This window comes from Oncorhynchus mykiss, chromosome 1 (genome assembly GCF_057628025.1).
Source record: "Oncorhynchus mykiss isolate SJ-2025 chromosome 1, ASM5762802v1, whole genome shotgun sequence".
NCBI classification, from domain to species: Eukaryota; Metazoa; Chordata; class Actinopteri; order Salmoniformes; family Salmonidae; genus Oncorhynchus; species Oncorhynchus mykiss.
In genome coordinates, this window is record NC_143022.1 from 68,596,974 (window position 1) to 68,609,279 (window position 12,306).

The 12,306-nt window shown below is 44.9% G+C and overlaps 1 protein-coding gene across 3 annotated transcripts in view; it reads left to right on the forward strand.

Moving 5' to 3' along the window:
* LOC110527084 (THADA armadillo repeat containing) overlaps window positions 1–12,306 on the forward strand; it is a 104,435-nt gene that overhangs the window by 45,524 nt on the left and 46,605 nt on the right. For all 3 annotated transcript variants that reach the window (XR_016496608.1, XM_036982928.2, XM_090237492.1), the window contains 2 exons: window positions 4,753–4,856; window positions 10,264–10,346. Coding sequence is in view for 2 of the 3 variants with exons in the window: in XM_036982928.2 (XP_036838823.2) it covers window positions 4,753–4,856; window positions 10,264–10,346 (187 nt within the window). In the remaining variant the exon portion in view is untranslated. The remainder of the gene's footprint in view (window positions 1–4,752; window positions 4,857–10,263; window positions 10,347–12,306) is intronic.

Consider the following 12,306-nt stretch of genomic DNA (forward strand, 5'->3'; position numbering starts at 1 on the left):
AGTGTATTTAAATCATTTCTAACTTAACAATTTCTGCTAGTTAGTTTTTGCTACCATGTTGGTTTTAGCTTGCTTGAGCCTGTTAACCGAGGAGTGTTAATTAACCTGTTTCCAAACATGTTTCATTTTAAAACATCCATCTTACAAATGAGTTGTTTAAACTGCATGGACTTGTACATGGAATTGTATTTGTGTTGTTTTTTTTTTCCTCATTTTATTCCTAATCTTTACAGGAAAATGCCATGGACACTATCTGATGTGTGGAGACATTTCACTGCAGCTAATGTAGAAGGAAAAGCTGTGTACATTTGCAAATACTGTGCCAAATCATATGTGAAGAATGCAACAAAGATGCAGAATCATCTGACCAAGTGCATAAAGTTCCCTCAGCGCTCACAACAAGCAACCTCTGACAAAAGTCCCTCTACTTCTATTCGAGGTGAAAATGATGAATCAGACACCTTATCGATAGCAACAGCTCATGGTCCTCCTGGAATCAGGAGTTTTTTTTACTCAATGGAGGAACTTAGTCAGAGAAATCCTGATGAATGTCTTGCTCGAGTTGTGTATGCAACTCTTTCACCTCTGATGCTCACAGGCAATGTGTATTGGAAGTGATTTCTGAATGTTCTTCGCCCAGCATACACGCCTCCAACCAGACATGCTTTATCTACTCATTTGCTGGATGCAGTTCAACAGAGTTCAAGTGAAGGTCAAGCAAATTATAGAGAAAGCAGACTGTATTGCAAACATCTCTGATGGGTGGTCGAATGTTTTTGGGCAAGGAATAATTAACTACATCTCCACCCCTCAACCAGTATTCTACAAGAGCACAGGCACAAGGGACAACAGACACACCGGTCTCTACATTGCAGATGAGCTGAAGACACTAGTGACAGACAATGCTGCAAACATGAAGGCTGCTTGGTCTAAAGTCCTACCATCACATTACACCCATTGGCTATGCTGCTCATGCATTGAATCTGCTCCTCAAGGAAATCATGGCACTGAAAACAATGGATACACTCTACAAGAGAGCCAAGGAAATGGTTAGGTATGTGGGTCATCAAGTTATAGCAGCAAAGTGAGAAGATGCTGCCCAGTAACACTCGTTGGGGTGGTGTTGTCATCATGTTTGCAGTCTCCTGGAGGGGAAGGAGTCTCTCCAAGAAATGGCCATATCACAGTCTGCCGATATGGACAAGATGGCGCCGACAGAGATGGTCGCCTCGCTTTAGCTTCTTTTTTTATGTATTTTATTTATTATTTCTTACATTGTTAGCCCAGGAATTCTCAAGTCTTATTCCATACAGCCGGGAAGAACTATTGGATATAAAAGAGATTACATCTTAACAACATTATGACCAGGAATACGTCTTTCCCAAAGCGGATCCTTTGTTCGGACTTCCACCCTGGACATGGGATCTTATCCCATAGGCCGACCCAAAACAACGCGGTCGCCGCAGGAGAGACAAACGGAGCGGCCTACTGGTCAGACTCAGAAGGCGAGCACACCATCCACCGCTTCCGAGCATATTACTCGCCAATGTCCAATCTCTAGATAACAAGGTGGACAAAATTAGGGCACGAGTTGCCTTCCAGAGAGACATCAGAGATTGTAACAATCTCTGTTTCACGGAAACATCGCTGGGATATGTTGTCAGAGTCCCTCATTAAAATACAAATCAATTTATAACATTTTTGACATGCGTTTTTCTGTATTTGTTGTTGTTATTCTGTCTCTCACTGTTCAAATAAACCTACCATTAAAATTATAGACACATTTCTTCGTCAGTGGGCAAACGTACAAAATCAGCAGGGGATCAAATACTTTTTTCCCTCACTGTATATACTCAAATATCTGGCCACTTTAATAAATTGACTTAATAAAGGTACAGTTGAAGTCGTAAGTTTGCATACACCTTAGCCAAGTACATTTAAACTCGGTTTTTCACAATTCTTGACATTTAATCCTAGTAGAAATTCCCTGTCTTCGGTCAGTTAGGATCACCACTTTATTTTAAGAATGTCAAATGTCAGAATAATAGTAGAGATTTATTTCAGCTTTTATTTCTTTCATCACATTCCCAGTGGGTCAGAAGTGTACATACACTCAATTAGTATTTAGTAGCATTGCCTTTAAATTGTTTAACTTGGGTCAAATGTTTCGGGTAGCCTTCCACAAGCTTCCCACAATAGGTTGGGTGAATTTTGGCCCATTCCTCCTGACAGAGCTGGTGTAACTGAGTCAGGTTTGTAGGCCGCCTTGCTCGCACACACTTATTTCAGTTCTGCCCGCAAATGTTCTATATGATTGAGGTCAGGGATTTGTGATGGCCACTCCAATACCTTGACTTTGTTGTCATTAAGCCATTTTCCTGACTAATGTCTTGAGATGTTCCTTCAATATATCCACATAATTTTCTGTCCTCATGATGCCATCTATTTTGTGAAGTGCACCAGTCCCTCCTGCAGCAAAGCACCCCCACAACATGATGCGGCCACCCCCGTGCTTCACGGTTGGGATGGTGTTCTTCGGCTTGCAAGCCTCCCCCTTTTTCCTCAGGTTATGTCGATTTATAGGACTCATTTTACTGTGGATATAGATACTTTTGTACCTGTTTCCTCCAGCATCTTCACAAGGTCCTTTGCTGTTTTTCTGGAATTGATTCGCACTTTTCGCACCAAGGTATGTTCGTCTCTAGGAGGCAGAACGTGTCTCCTTCCTGAGTGTTATGATGGCTGCATGGTCCCATGGTGTTTATACTTGCATACTATTGTTTGTACAGATGAACGTGGTACCTTGAGGCGTTTGGAAATTGCTTAGCTGATTTCTTTTGATTTTCCAATGATGTCAAGCAAAGAGGCACTGACTTTGAAGGTAGGCCAGGAAATACATTCACAGGTACATCTCCAATTGACTCAAATTATGTAAATTAGTCAGAAGCTTCTAAAGCCATGACATAATTTTCTGGAATTTTCCAACCTGTTTAAAGTCACAGTCAACTTTGTGTATGTAAACTTCTGACCCACTGGAATTGTGATACAGTGAATTATAAGTGAAATAATTTGTCTGTTAACAATTGTTGGGAAAATTACTTTTTATTCACATAGTAGATGTCCTAACCGACTTGCCAAAACTATAGTTTGTTAGATTACTTTAGATGATCAAACTAGATATTACTGCATTGTCGGAACTAGATGCACAAGCATTTCGCTACTCTCGCATTAATATCTGCTAACCATGTGTATGTGACCAATATACGGTGCGGCAGGTAGCCTAGTGGTTAGAGCGTAGGACTAGTGACTGAAAGGTTGCTGGATCGAATCCCCTAGCTGACACGGTAACAATCTGTCTTTCTGCCCCTGAACAAGGCAGTTAACCCACTGTTCCTAGGCCGTCATTGAAAATAAGAATTTGTCCTTAACTGGCTTGCCTAGTTAAATAAAGGTAAAATAAATATTAAATACAATATTTGATTTGACAGCCCCATCAAGAGGATCCTCCTGGATGATGTATTTTGGGAGAGAGTGGTAAGAAGCCTGAAACTCCTGAAACCTATAGCAGTAGCCGTTACATGGATTGAGGGAGACAATGCCATCCTGGCTGTTGTTCAGACTGCTGCAGATGTCAGAAGTCCGTACTGCCCTGCCCACTTCACTGTTGCTCCAAGCAGAGGAAACTGCAGTTCTGAAAAACATCAAAAAGCGTGACGACTTCTGCCTGAATCCCATACACGCCGCAGCGTACATGTGGGACCCCAGGTATGCTGGCAAGAGCATCCTGTCTGGTGCAGAGATCAACAAGGCCTGTGGTGTCATCACTACTGTGTCTCGCCACCTTGGCCTGAATGAGGGCAAGGTTCTTGGCAGTCTGGTGAAGTACACTTCCAAGCAAGGGCTTTGGGTTGGAGATAAGATATGTTGGCACAACTGCAATATTGCATCAGCCACCTGGTGGAAGGGACTTTGTGTATCTGAAACTCTTTCCCCTGTTGCCTCAATCATCCTCCAAATCCCACCAACATCAGCCCACTCAAAGCGCAACTGGTCCTGTTTGGGAACACACACACACTAAGGCATGCAACAGGCTGACCGATACAAGGGTTGAAAATTGCTGGCCATCTGGGAAATGTGAGGCTTTTTGAGCCTGACAACGTGCCATCCTCAACAAGGTTGGAAAGTGACAGTGAAGATGAGGCCTCAGTCTGATGTTCAAGAGGTGGACATTGAGTAGGTCCATTGAGTAGGTCCAGGGAGAAGACATGGAAGCCTGAGAGGGAGACAACCAAAGCTTTAGTTTCTAGACCATCATTTTACAGATCTATGTAAAAATGTTAAATATATCCAATGCCGGAAACATCTACATTTAAATGGTATTAATAATAATTCCCGTGAATTCCCATGGAAAGTTTCCACCTCTGAATATTCCCCAAAATGTGCATCCCTAATCTCAACTGAGTATTATTATCATTAGGCCATTTTGTAATGCACGTAACAAAACGTTGTGTCTTTCTTGGTCCCAAACAGCCACATGGTAACTGCACACAACGGTTTTCAGACCAATGTAAACTACTTAGACTTTGTTTGTGAACGTCTCCGAACCTCAGCGATTGTTTGCCTAGTCGAACGCACGGCACTTCACGCCTCAGTCGTTCAGCTACACACACGGTTATTACTTAACCAAATTAACCAAAATTAACCAAAATTACTTAACCAAATGGTTTGTGTTTGTGTGTGTGTGTGGTCTAGGTGCTGTTCCTGCTGCGCTCCTACCAGACGGATACACACAGACCCCAGGCGGCAGGAAGTGACATCAGCCAAGCCCTGCGCCCACGACTGTGGCTCGCCTCCAGGTCACCACTCATTTGCTCGCTCTCTCACACACACCGCAACACAGATAACCATCCGTTCCTGATATTAAGAATAGCTTCTTTTTCCACTGCCCATCCTCTCTTTGGCTGAGTTCCCTTCACACCCCACACAGGCTTCCATTTCAAAGGAAGCAACCCCCCCACCACAACCACCAGTCTTTCTGCCCCATACCAGGGCCTGACCAGGTAAGCAGGAGATAGCACAGAGGGGTGTGGAGGGGATTAGCTAGCTTGCTGCGCTTGGTCCCAGTGACTCCTTATTAAGATGCTGAGGTGGATTCTTGTTCGCTCAGGCGCTGCACCATCTGTCCGTTTGATCGCTTGCCGCTTCACAACCCCCTGCAGAGATACAGGACGCACACGCTGGCGGTGGGGCAGAGAGACTCTACTCCACCCCCCCCCCGTAGTGGAAACAGTCCTAGGGGCAGTCTACAACTGAGCTCATTTGAAGCATCCTTTACCTACCACTAGCGAATGTGATATGTGGGCATTGTCAAGTAGGAATTCAAACTTTGCAAACAACTCTTGCGTTTTCACACACACGGTTTTGAGCTATAGTTCGAATCAGTTTGACTATTTGTAGCATTGTATTTATTTAATTTTTTTATTTTCGTCTGGTTGGTTTCACATTGCCAAATGTCAAAACAAACAAAAATCCCTAGACAAAACCACTTGTCCATGCAAGTCATTTATTTATTGGACAAAAATGCTCACGCTCACATTTAAATCCATTTATGATTATCATGAAGCATCACTTTGTGTCCCAAACTTCATTTTACTTTCACTTTGGTCTTCCAACAACATGCAGAAGGAAACGGCGCAGCTGCTCTGACTGCGCCGTGAATAGGCCATCAGTAACCCGTATCTCTGGTTTAGTGAACTCATAAATGCCCTGCTACTCACAGAATGTCTCAAGTAATGATGCTGCGTGCATCTCAAAGTGCTTGCAGTCAAACCACCAGTATTAATGCGCGACTCTGGTTAATTTAATACAATGTTACAAATAACTCTGAGTCAAATGATAGCTCCAAACTGAGTGAAAACGCCCTAAGTGCACACAAAGTAAAACAATTCCATGGGATGTCAATGTATGAGTGCATAACCATTGAATTCTAGCTTGAGTCAGTTGTTATCCTCCAATTTTTTAGGCTTGCGGTCACTAAAGTTTTCATATTCTAGAATGAGTCAGCATCAGGCTACTGACCGTCAAAATGGCTGCCTGCTCTCCCAGTGTATTCAACGTTGACTACAGAGGCCCATACTAACACACTTTTTAATGGTTCACCATACCAGTGTCTTCATACAGGTAACTGCCAAAAGAATGGAAACACTTAAATGAGGGATACAAAGTATATTGAAATCGGGTGCTTCCACACAGGTGTGGTTCCTGAAGTTAACATCCCATCATGCTTAGGGTCATGTATATTAATGCTGGGCATGCCATTATTTTGGCTACCATGGTTATGGCCTTATAGGATGACAATGCCCCCGTCCAAAGGGCATGAGCGGCAACTGAATGGTTTGATGAGCATGAAAACAATGTGAACCGTATTTCATGGCCGTCTGTCACCGCATCTCAACCCAACTGAACACTTATGGGAGGTTCTGGAGTGGCGGCTGAGACGACGGTTTCCACCACCATCAAAACACCAAATGATGGAATTTCTCAGGCAAGAATGGTGTTGCATCCCTCCAGTAGAGTTACAGACATGTGTAGAATCTATGCCAAGGTGCATTGAAGCTGTTCTAACTTGTGGTGACCCAACACCCTATGAAGACACTTTGTAGGTATTGGCTTTTTTTTGGCAGTTACCTGGATGTGGCCATTACTAATGCCTAAGGATCATATGGAGTGCATTGTTTTGCTTGACATCTGACGCTTTACTAGGCCTGACCCTGAACAGGCGTGTTCAGTTTGGTATGGCCACAAGCGTATCTTCCTGAATTAGATCCCTTGGCTCTCCTCTGCAACGCCTCAATGGGCTCGGGAGAGGCGAAGGTCGAGTCACGTGTCCTCTGAAACATGACCCACCTAGCCTCCTACTTTGTATTTACTGCTCGCTTAACCCCGGATGTCAGCTGTACCAATGTGTTAGAGGAAACACCATTCGACTGACTACCTGAGTCAGCTTGCAGGCACCCGATCCTGGCACAAAGGGTCGCAAAAGCATGATGAGCCGAGGAAAGCCACGGGCCAAACCCTCTCCTACCGCGGGTGGTGCTGGGCCAATTGTTTGCTGACCTATGGGGGCTCCCGGTCCCGTCAGTGGTGCCCCAGTAATGCACTGCAGTGCAGTGCTTTTGACCGCTGCCTCACTCAAGACCCTGACACTTCAGGATCTTAAATACAGCTTCACAGTGCTGGAACAGCCAGGTTGGGATGAGGCTCATCCCTTTACAAATCTGTTCTCACTTAAACCTCACTCTTCTCTTCCTGTGTGTGTGTGTGTGTGTGTGTGTTTGTTTAATATCCGAGTGATGAAAATGTGACGTCAACATCACACACTGTCCCCCTTGTTCTCACACACGCGCTTGTGGGCTTTCGCAGCGCTAAGTTCGAACGCTGTGGTCACACGCTTGACGAGCACACACATATACACCCCCCGTCTCTCTCTCTCTCTCTCTCACATACACACACACACACAAGCTGCTCTGGTGTCTGTTGTACATACACATAGTTACGTTCATGTATATTTACAGAAGTCTGTCTGGTGACTCACTGACATATTACACACACACCATGGAGATGATGGGACTCTGTAGGCCCTTTGGCATCTCATGTGACCGCCTCTATCCTGGGATTTTTCATCTTCATGAATAGGGATGTGGCGGTCACCAAGTTTCATCAGCCGGTGATTGTCAAGCAAATAACTGCCGGTCTCACCGTAATTGACTGTTAATCAACATAAACACATTTAGCATCTCCTGGTTTCCACATATAGCCAACAAGCCGCTGATGTTCCATTTTTAAAAGTCGAATAAATCCATGTAATATAGCCTACACCATCACAATAGACCGGTCTCAGACTACATTTTCTTCATATCATGTTTCCTATTTCAGAAGAACAAAATAGCATACTCTGAGTTGTCCTTATGTTAGGTCCTGATCTGGCTATGCCATATGGCTGTGGGCTACACTAGTTCATTTAGCAGACAAGATTTCCTTAGAATTCCATGGCATTCATTTTATATTGTTTTATAGTATGAAGAATACAAATGAACAAAGCTGAATGAAATAGAAAGGATATTTTCTCAGAACGATTTGAGGGAGTGCACATGTGGCTATTCTGTGTTGAGCGATTAAAACCTCTTAGGGATACCCTTTTTTCCAGTTTTCGCCTAAAATGACATACCCAAATCTAACTGTCTGTAGCTCAGGACCTGAAGCAAGGATATGCATATTCTTGATAGCATTTGAAGTTAAACACTTTGAAGTTTGTGGAAATGTGAAATGAATGTAGGAGAATATAACACATTAGATCTGGTTAAAGATAATACAAAGAAAACAACTTGCTTTCTTTTTTTTATCATCTTTGAAATGCAAGAGGCCATTATAAACTCAGGAAAAAAATAAACGTCCTCTCACTGTCAACTGCGTTTATTTTCAGTAAACTTAACATGTGTAAATATTTGTATGAACATAAGATTCAACAACAGATAAATAAACTGAACAAGTTCCACAGACATGTGACTAACATAAATGGAATAATGTGTCCCTGAACAAAGGGGGTGTCAAAATCAAAAGTAACAGTCAGTATCTGGGGTGGCCACCAGCCGCATTAAGTACTGAAGTGCATCTCCTCATGGACTGCATCAGATGTGTCAGTTCTTGCTGTGAGATGTTACCCCACACTTCCACCAAGGCACCTGCAAGATCCTGGACATTTCTGGGGGGAATGGCCCTAGCCCTCACCCGCCGATCCAACAGTTCCCAGACGTGCTCAATGGGATTGAGATCCGGGCTCTTCGCTGGCCATGGCAGAACACTGACATTCCTGTCTTGCAGGAAATCACACACAGATCGAGCAGTATGGCTGGTGGCATTGTCATGCTGGAGGGTCATGTCAGGATGACCCTGCAGGAAGGGTACCACATGAGGGAGGAGGATTTCTTCCCTGTAACGCCCAGCGTTGAGATTGCCTGCAATGACAACAAGCTCAGTCCGATGATGCTGTGACACACCGTCCCAGACCGTGACGGACCCTCCACCTCCAAATCAATCCCGCTCCAGAGTACAGTCCTCGGTGTAACGCTCATTCCTTCGACGATAAACGCGAATTCGACTTTGACCCCTGGTTAGACAAAACCGCGACACGTCAGTGAAGAGCACTTTTTACCAGTCCTGTCTGGTCCAGCAACGGTGGGTTTGTGCCCATAGGCGACGTTGTTGCCGGTGATGTCTGGTGAGGACTTGCCTTACAACAGGCCTACAAGCCCTCAATCCAGCCTCTGTCTATTGTGGACAGTCTGAGCACTGATGGAGGGATTGTGTGTTCCTGGTGTAACTTGGGAAGTTGTTGCCATCCTGTACCTGTCCCCACAGGTGTGATGTTCGGATGAACCGATCCTGTGTAGGTGTTACACGTGGTTTGCCACTGTGAGGACGACCAGCTGTCCTGTCTACCTGTCGCGCTGTCTTAGGCGTCTCACAGTACGGACATTGCAATTTCTTTGCTCTGGCCACATCTGCAGTCCATATGCCTCCTTGCAGCATGCCTAAGGCACGTTCACGCAGATGAGCAGGGAGCCTGGGCATCTTTATTTTGGTGTTTTTCAGAGTCTGTAGAAAGGCCTCTTTAGTGTCCTAAGTTTTCATAATTGTGACCATTATTGCCTACCATCTGTAAGCTGTTAGTGTCCTAACGACCGATCCACAGGTGCATGTTCATTAATTGTTTATGGTTCATTGAACAAGCATGGGAAACAGTGTTTAAACCCTTTACAATAAAGATCTGTGATGTTTTCAGAAATTTACAAATTATCTTTGAAAGACGGGGTTCTGAAAGAGACGTTTCTTTTTTTCCTGAGTTTATCACTGAGTCCAGGCGCAATTTAGATTTTGGCCATTTAGATGGCAGCTGTGTGTGTGTGTGTGTGTGTATACGTACGTACGTATGTATAATGTATAATGTATACACATACATACACACACACAGCTGCCATCTAAATGGCCAAAATCTAAATTGCGCCTGGACTCAGTGATAAACTCAGGAAAAAAAGAAACGTCTCTTTCAGAACCCCGTCTACTACTAAAAAAAATTTGCTTAAAGTAACCATTTTGAATGTTTTATCCAAATAACAGTGACTCACGTCTAGCGCAATGCTCAGTGCTAACTCTCCTTCCTCTCGCCCATCCCCTTCCTCCTCAATATCTCCCTCCTGTTTCCAGGCAGAACCTGTGTTTAGTGACCCGAGCTGTGTTTGTGGACGTGCTGGGGGCCGTGTGTGGACCCCTGGCTGCTCCTGTTGGAGGTAAGTGAACCAGACAGACAACTGATAGGCAAGACAATGGAGAAAATGGAGAAGTGCTTCAAGTCCAGGTTTTTACTGTTGCCTCCTTTTCAAACGGTTTTCTCTCATTTGATGCCAACTCAATGTGACCCTTCCAAGTGTGGCATGGAACACATTTGAGTTGGTTTGATATGGAAACAACTTTGGTTTGAGGTGGACAAAAGAAAACCCTGGAGTACAAATAGCGGTAAAATGCGGTTTACACATTTTCGGCCAAGCCTTTTCTGAAGGTGATTTCTATACCCTGGTGAATGTTATGCCATAAACGTCTGGCTTATCTCTCTGGTCTGGAGAGTTCACTTCGATCACTTAGCATGACCTCTCCATTTTCTTAATGATAATAACTGACGTGTGTTGGCATGGCCTGTCCAACTGTCCTCCATTTTGACCGATTCACAGAACTGTTGGTTGGTTTGTGGCCTGGGTGATTTAGGGAAGTGGGCGGGTGCGTGTGTGTGTGTGTTCGTCTGCGTGATCATGGTCTCCACAAAGGAAGAATGTGAAACCGAAGGCGAGCCTCTGACAGATGGCGGGATTGTGCCTGTGACCCAGTTAAAGGAGGAGGGGTGTTGTGTGTGTTTTTGGTCCATGTGCTCAACACATGTCCCGGCCAGTGGAAACGTTTACGGCTGTTTTAAAACAAGTCTGCATTCAGCCTGGCCGCTGGAACCTTACATAACAAATACACTGCAGCCTCTGAACCCCTCTCAGCCCAACTTTGCCCTATCCCTCTGTCCTTCTATACCTAATTAGCTACCTCCCCTGGAGGGATATTTTGTTGGGTTGTTGGGTTAGAGTTAGTGCCATTTACCAGGGGCATGGGATGATGAGAAATCATCCTTTTTCACTTTTACTGGCATCATCCACAAAGTAGGAACTGGAAATGTATTGGGCAGTTCCTGCAGACAGTCACATCGCTGTGTAACCAACACATCTCTGAGGGGTGAAGGAGGAGGGTGGGGGGGGCTCTCGACGGCGGCACAGTTGATCCCTCCCTCCCGCCACCTCTCCCGTCTGCTCCAACCAAGCCAGTAAAAACAGCAGCAGCACATTTTGGAGTTAGGAGCTCTCTCTTGCTCTGTCTGTAGGAACTTTCTCTCTCTCTCTCTCTCTCTCTCTCTCTCTGTCTCTCTCTCTCTCTCTGTCTCTCTGTCTCTCTGTCTCCGTCTGTAGGAGCTCTCTCTCTCTCTGGCTCTGTCTCCGTCTGTAGGAGCTCTCTCTCTCTCTCTCTCTCTCTGGCTCTGTCTCCGTCTGTAGGAGCTCTCTCTCTCTCTCTCTCTCTCTCTGGCTCTGTCTCTGTCTCCGTCTGTAGGAGCTCTCTCTCTCTCTCTCTCTCTGGCTCTGTCTCCGTCTGTAGGAGCTCTCTCTCTCTCTCTCTCTCTCTCTCTCTCTGGCTCTGTCTCCGTCTGTAGGAGCTCTCTATCTCTCTGGCTCTGGCTCTTTGTCTCTCTGTTTCTGAAATCCAACCCCACTGACTCCATGGCCAGCACTATCCTTACCGCTCAGATGGGTTATTCACTTGACTCAATCCACCTTAAATGATCTCAGTTAAACACACACACACACACACACTCAAAGTCGTTAGCACCATCTGGAGCTGATCCTAGTGTTGAATCACATGTATTTGTATTACTAGAGGATTTGGCTTTTCTGGAAAGGGTTGTGTCCATCACACACACAAATCATCAACATCAACACACACATTCCCATAGACGCACAGTCTCAAAAACATGCTCCGACACACACCCACCCACCCAGGGCCTGTAAGATAATTAGAGGGAGTGATGCCAGCAGGTTGTACAGGCTCCTCCATCATGGGAAAGAGCACATCTGCAGCACAGACACACACACACACCGTCTGGGGTTTTGTTTTTCACAGTTTGGGTAATGACGGGGGAGCATGATGTAAAATCCAGCTGTG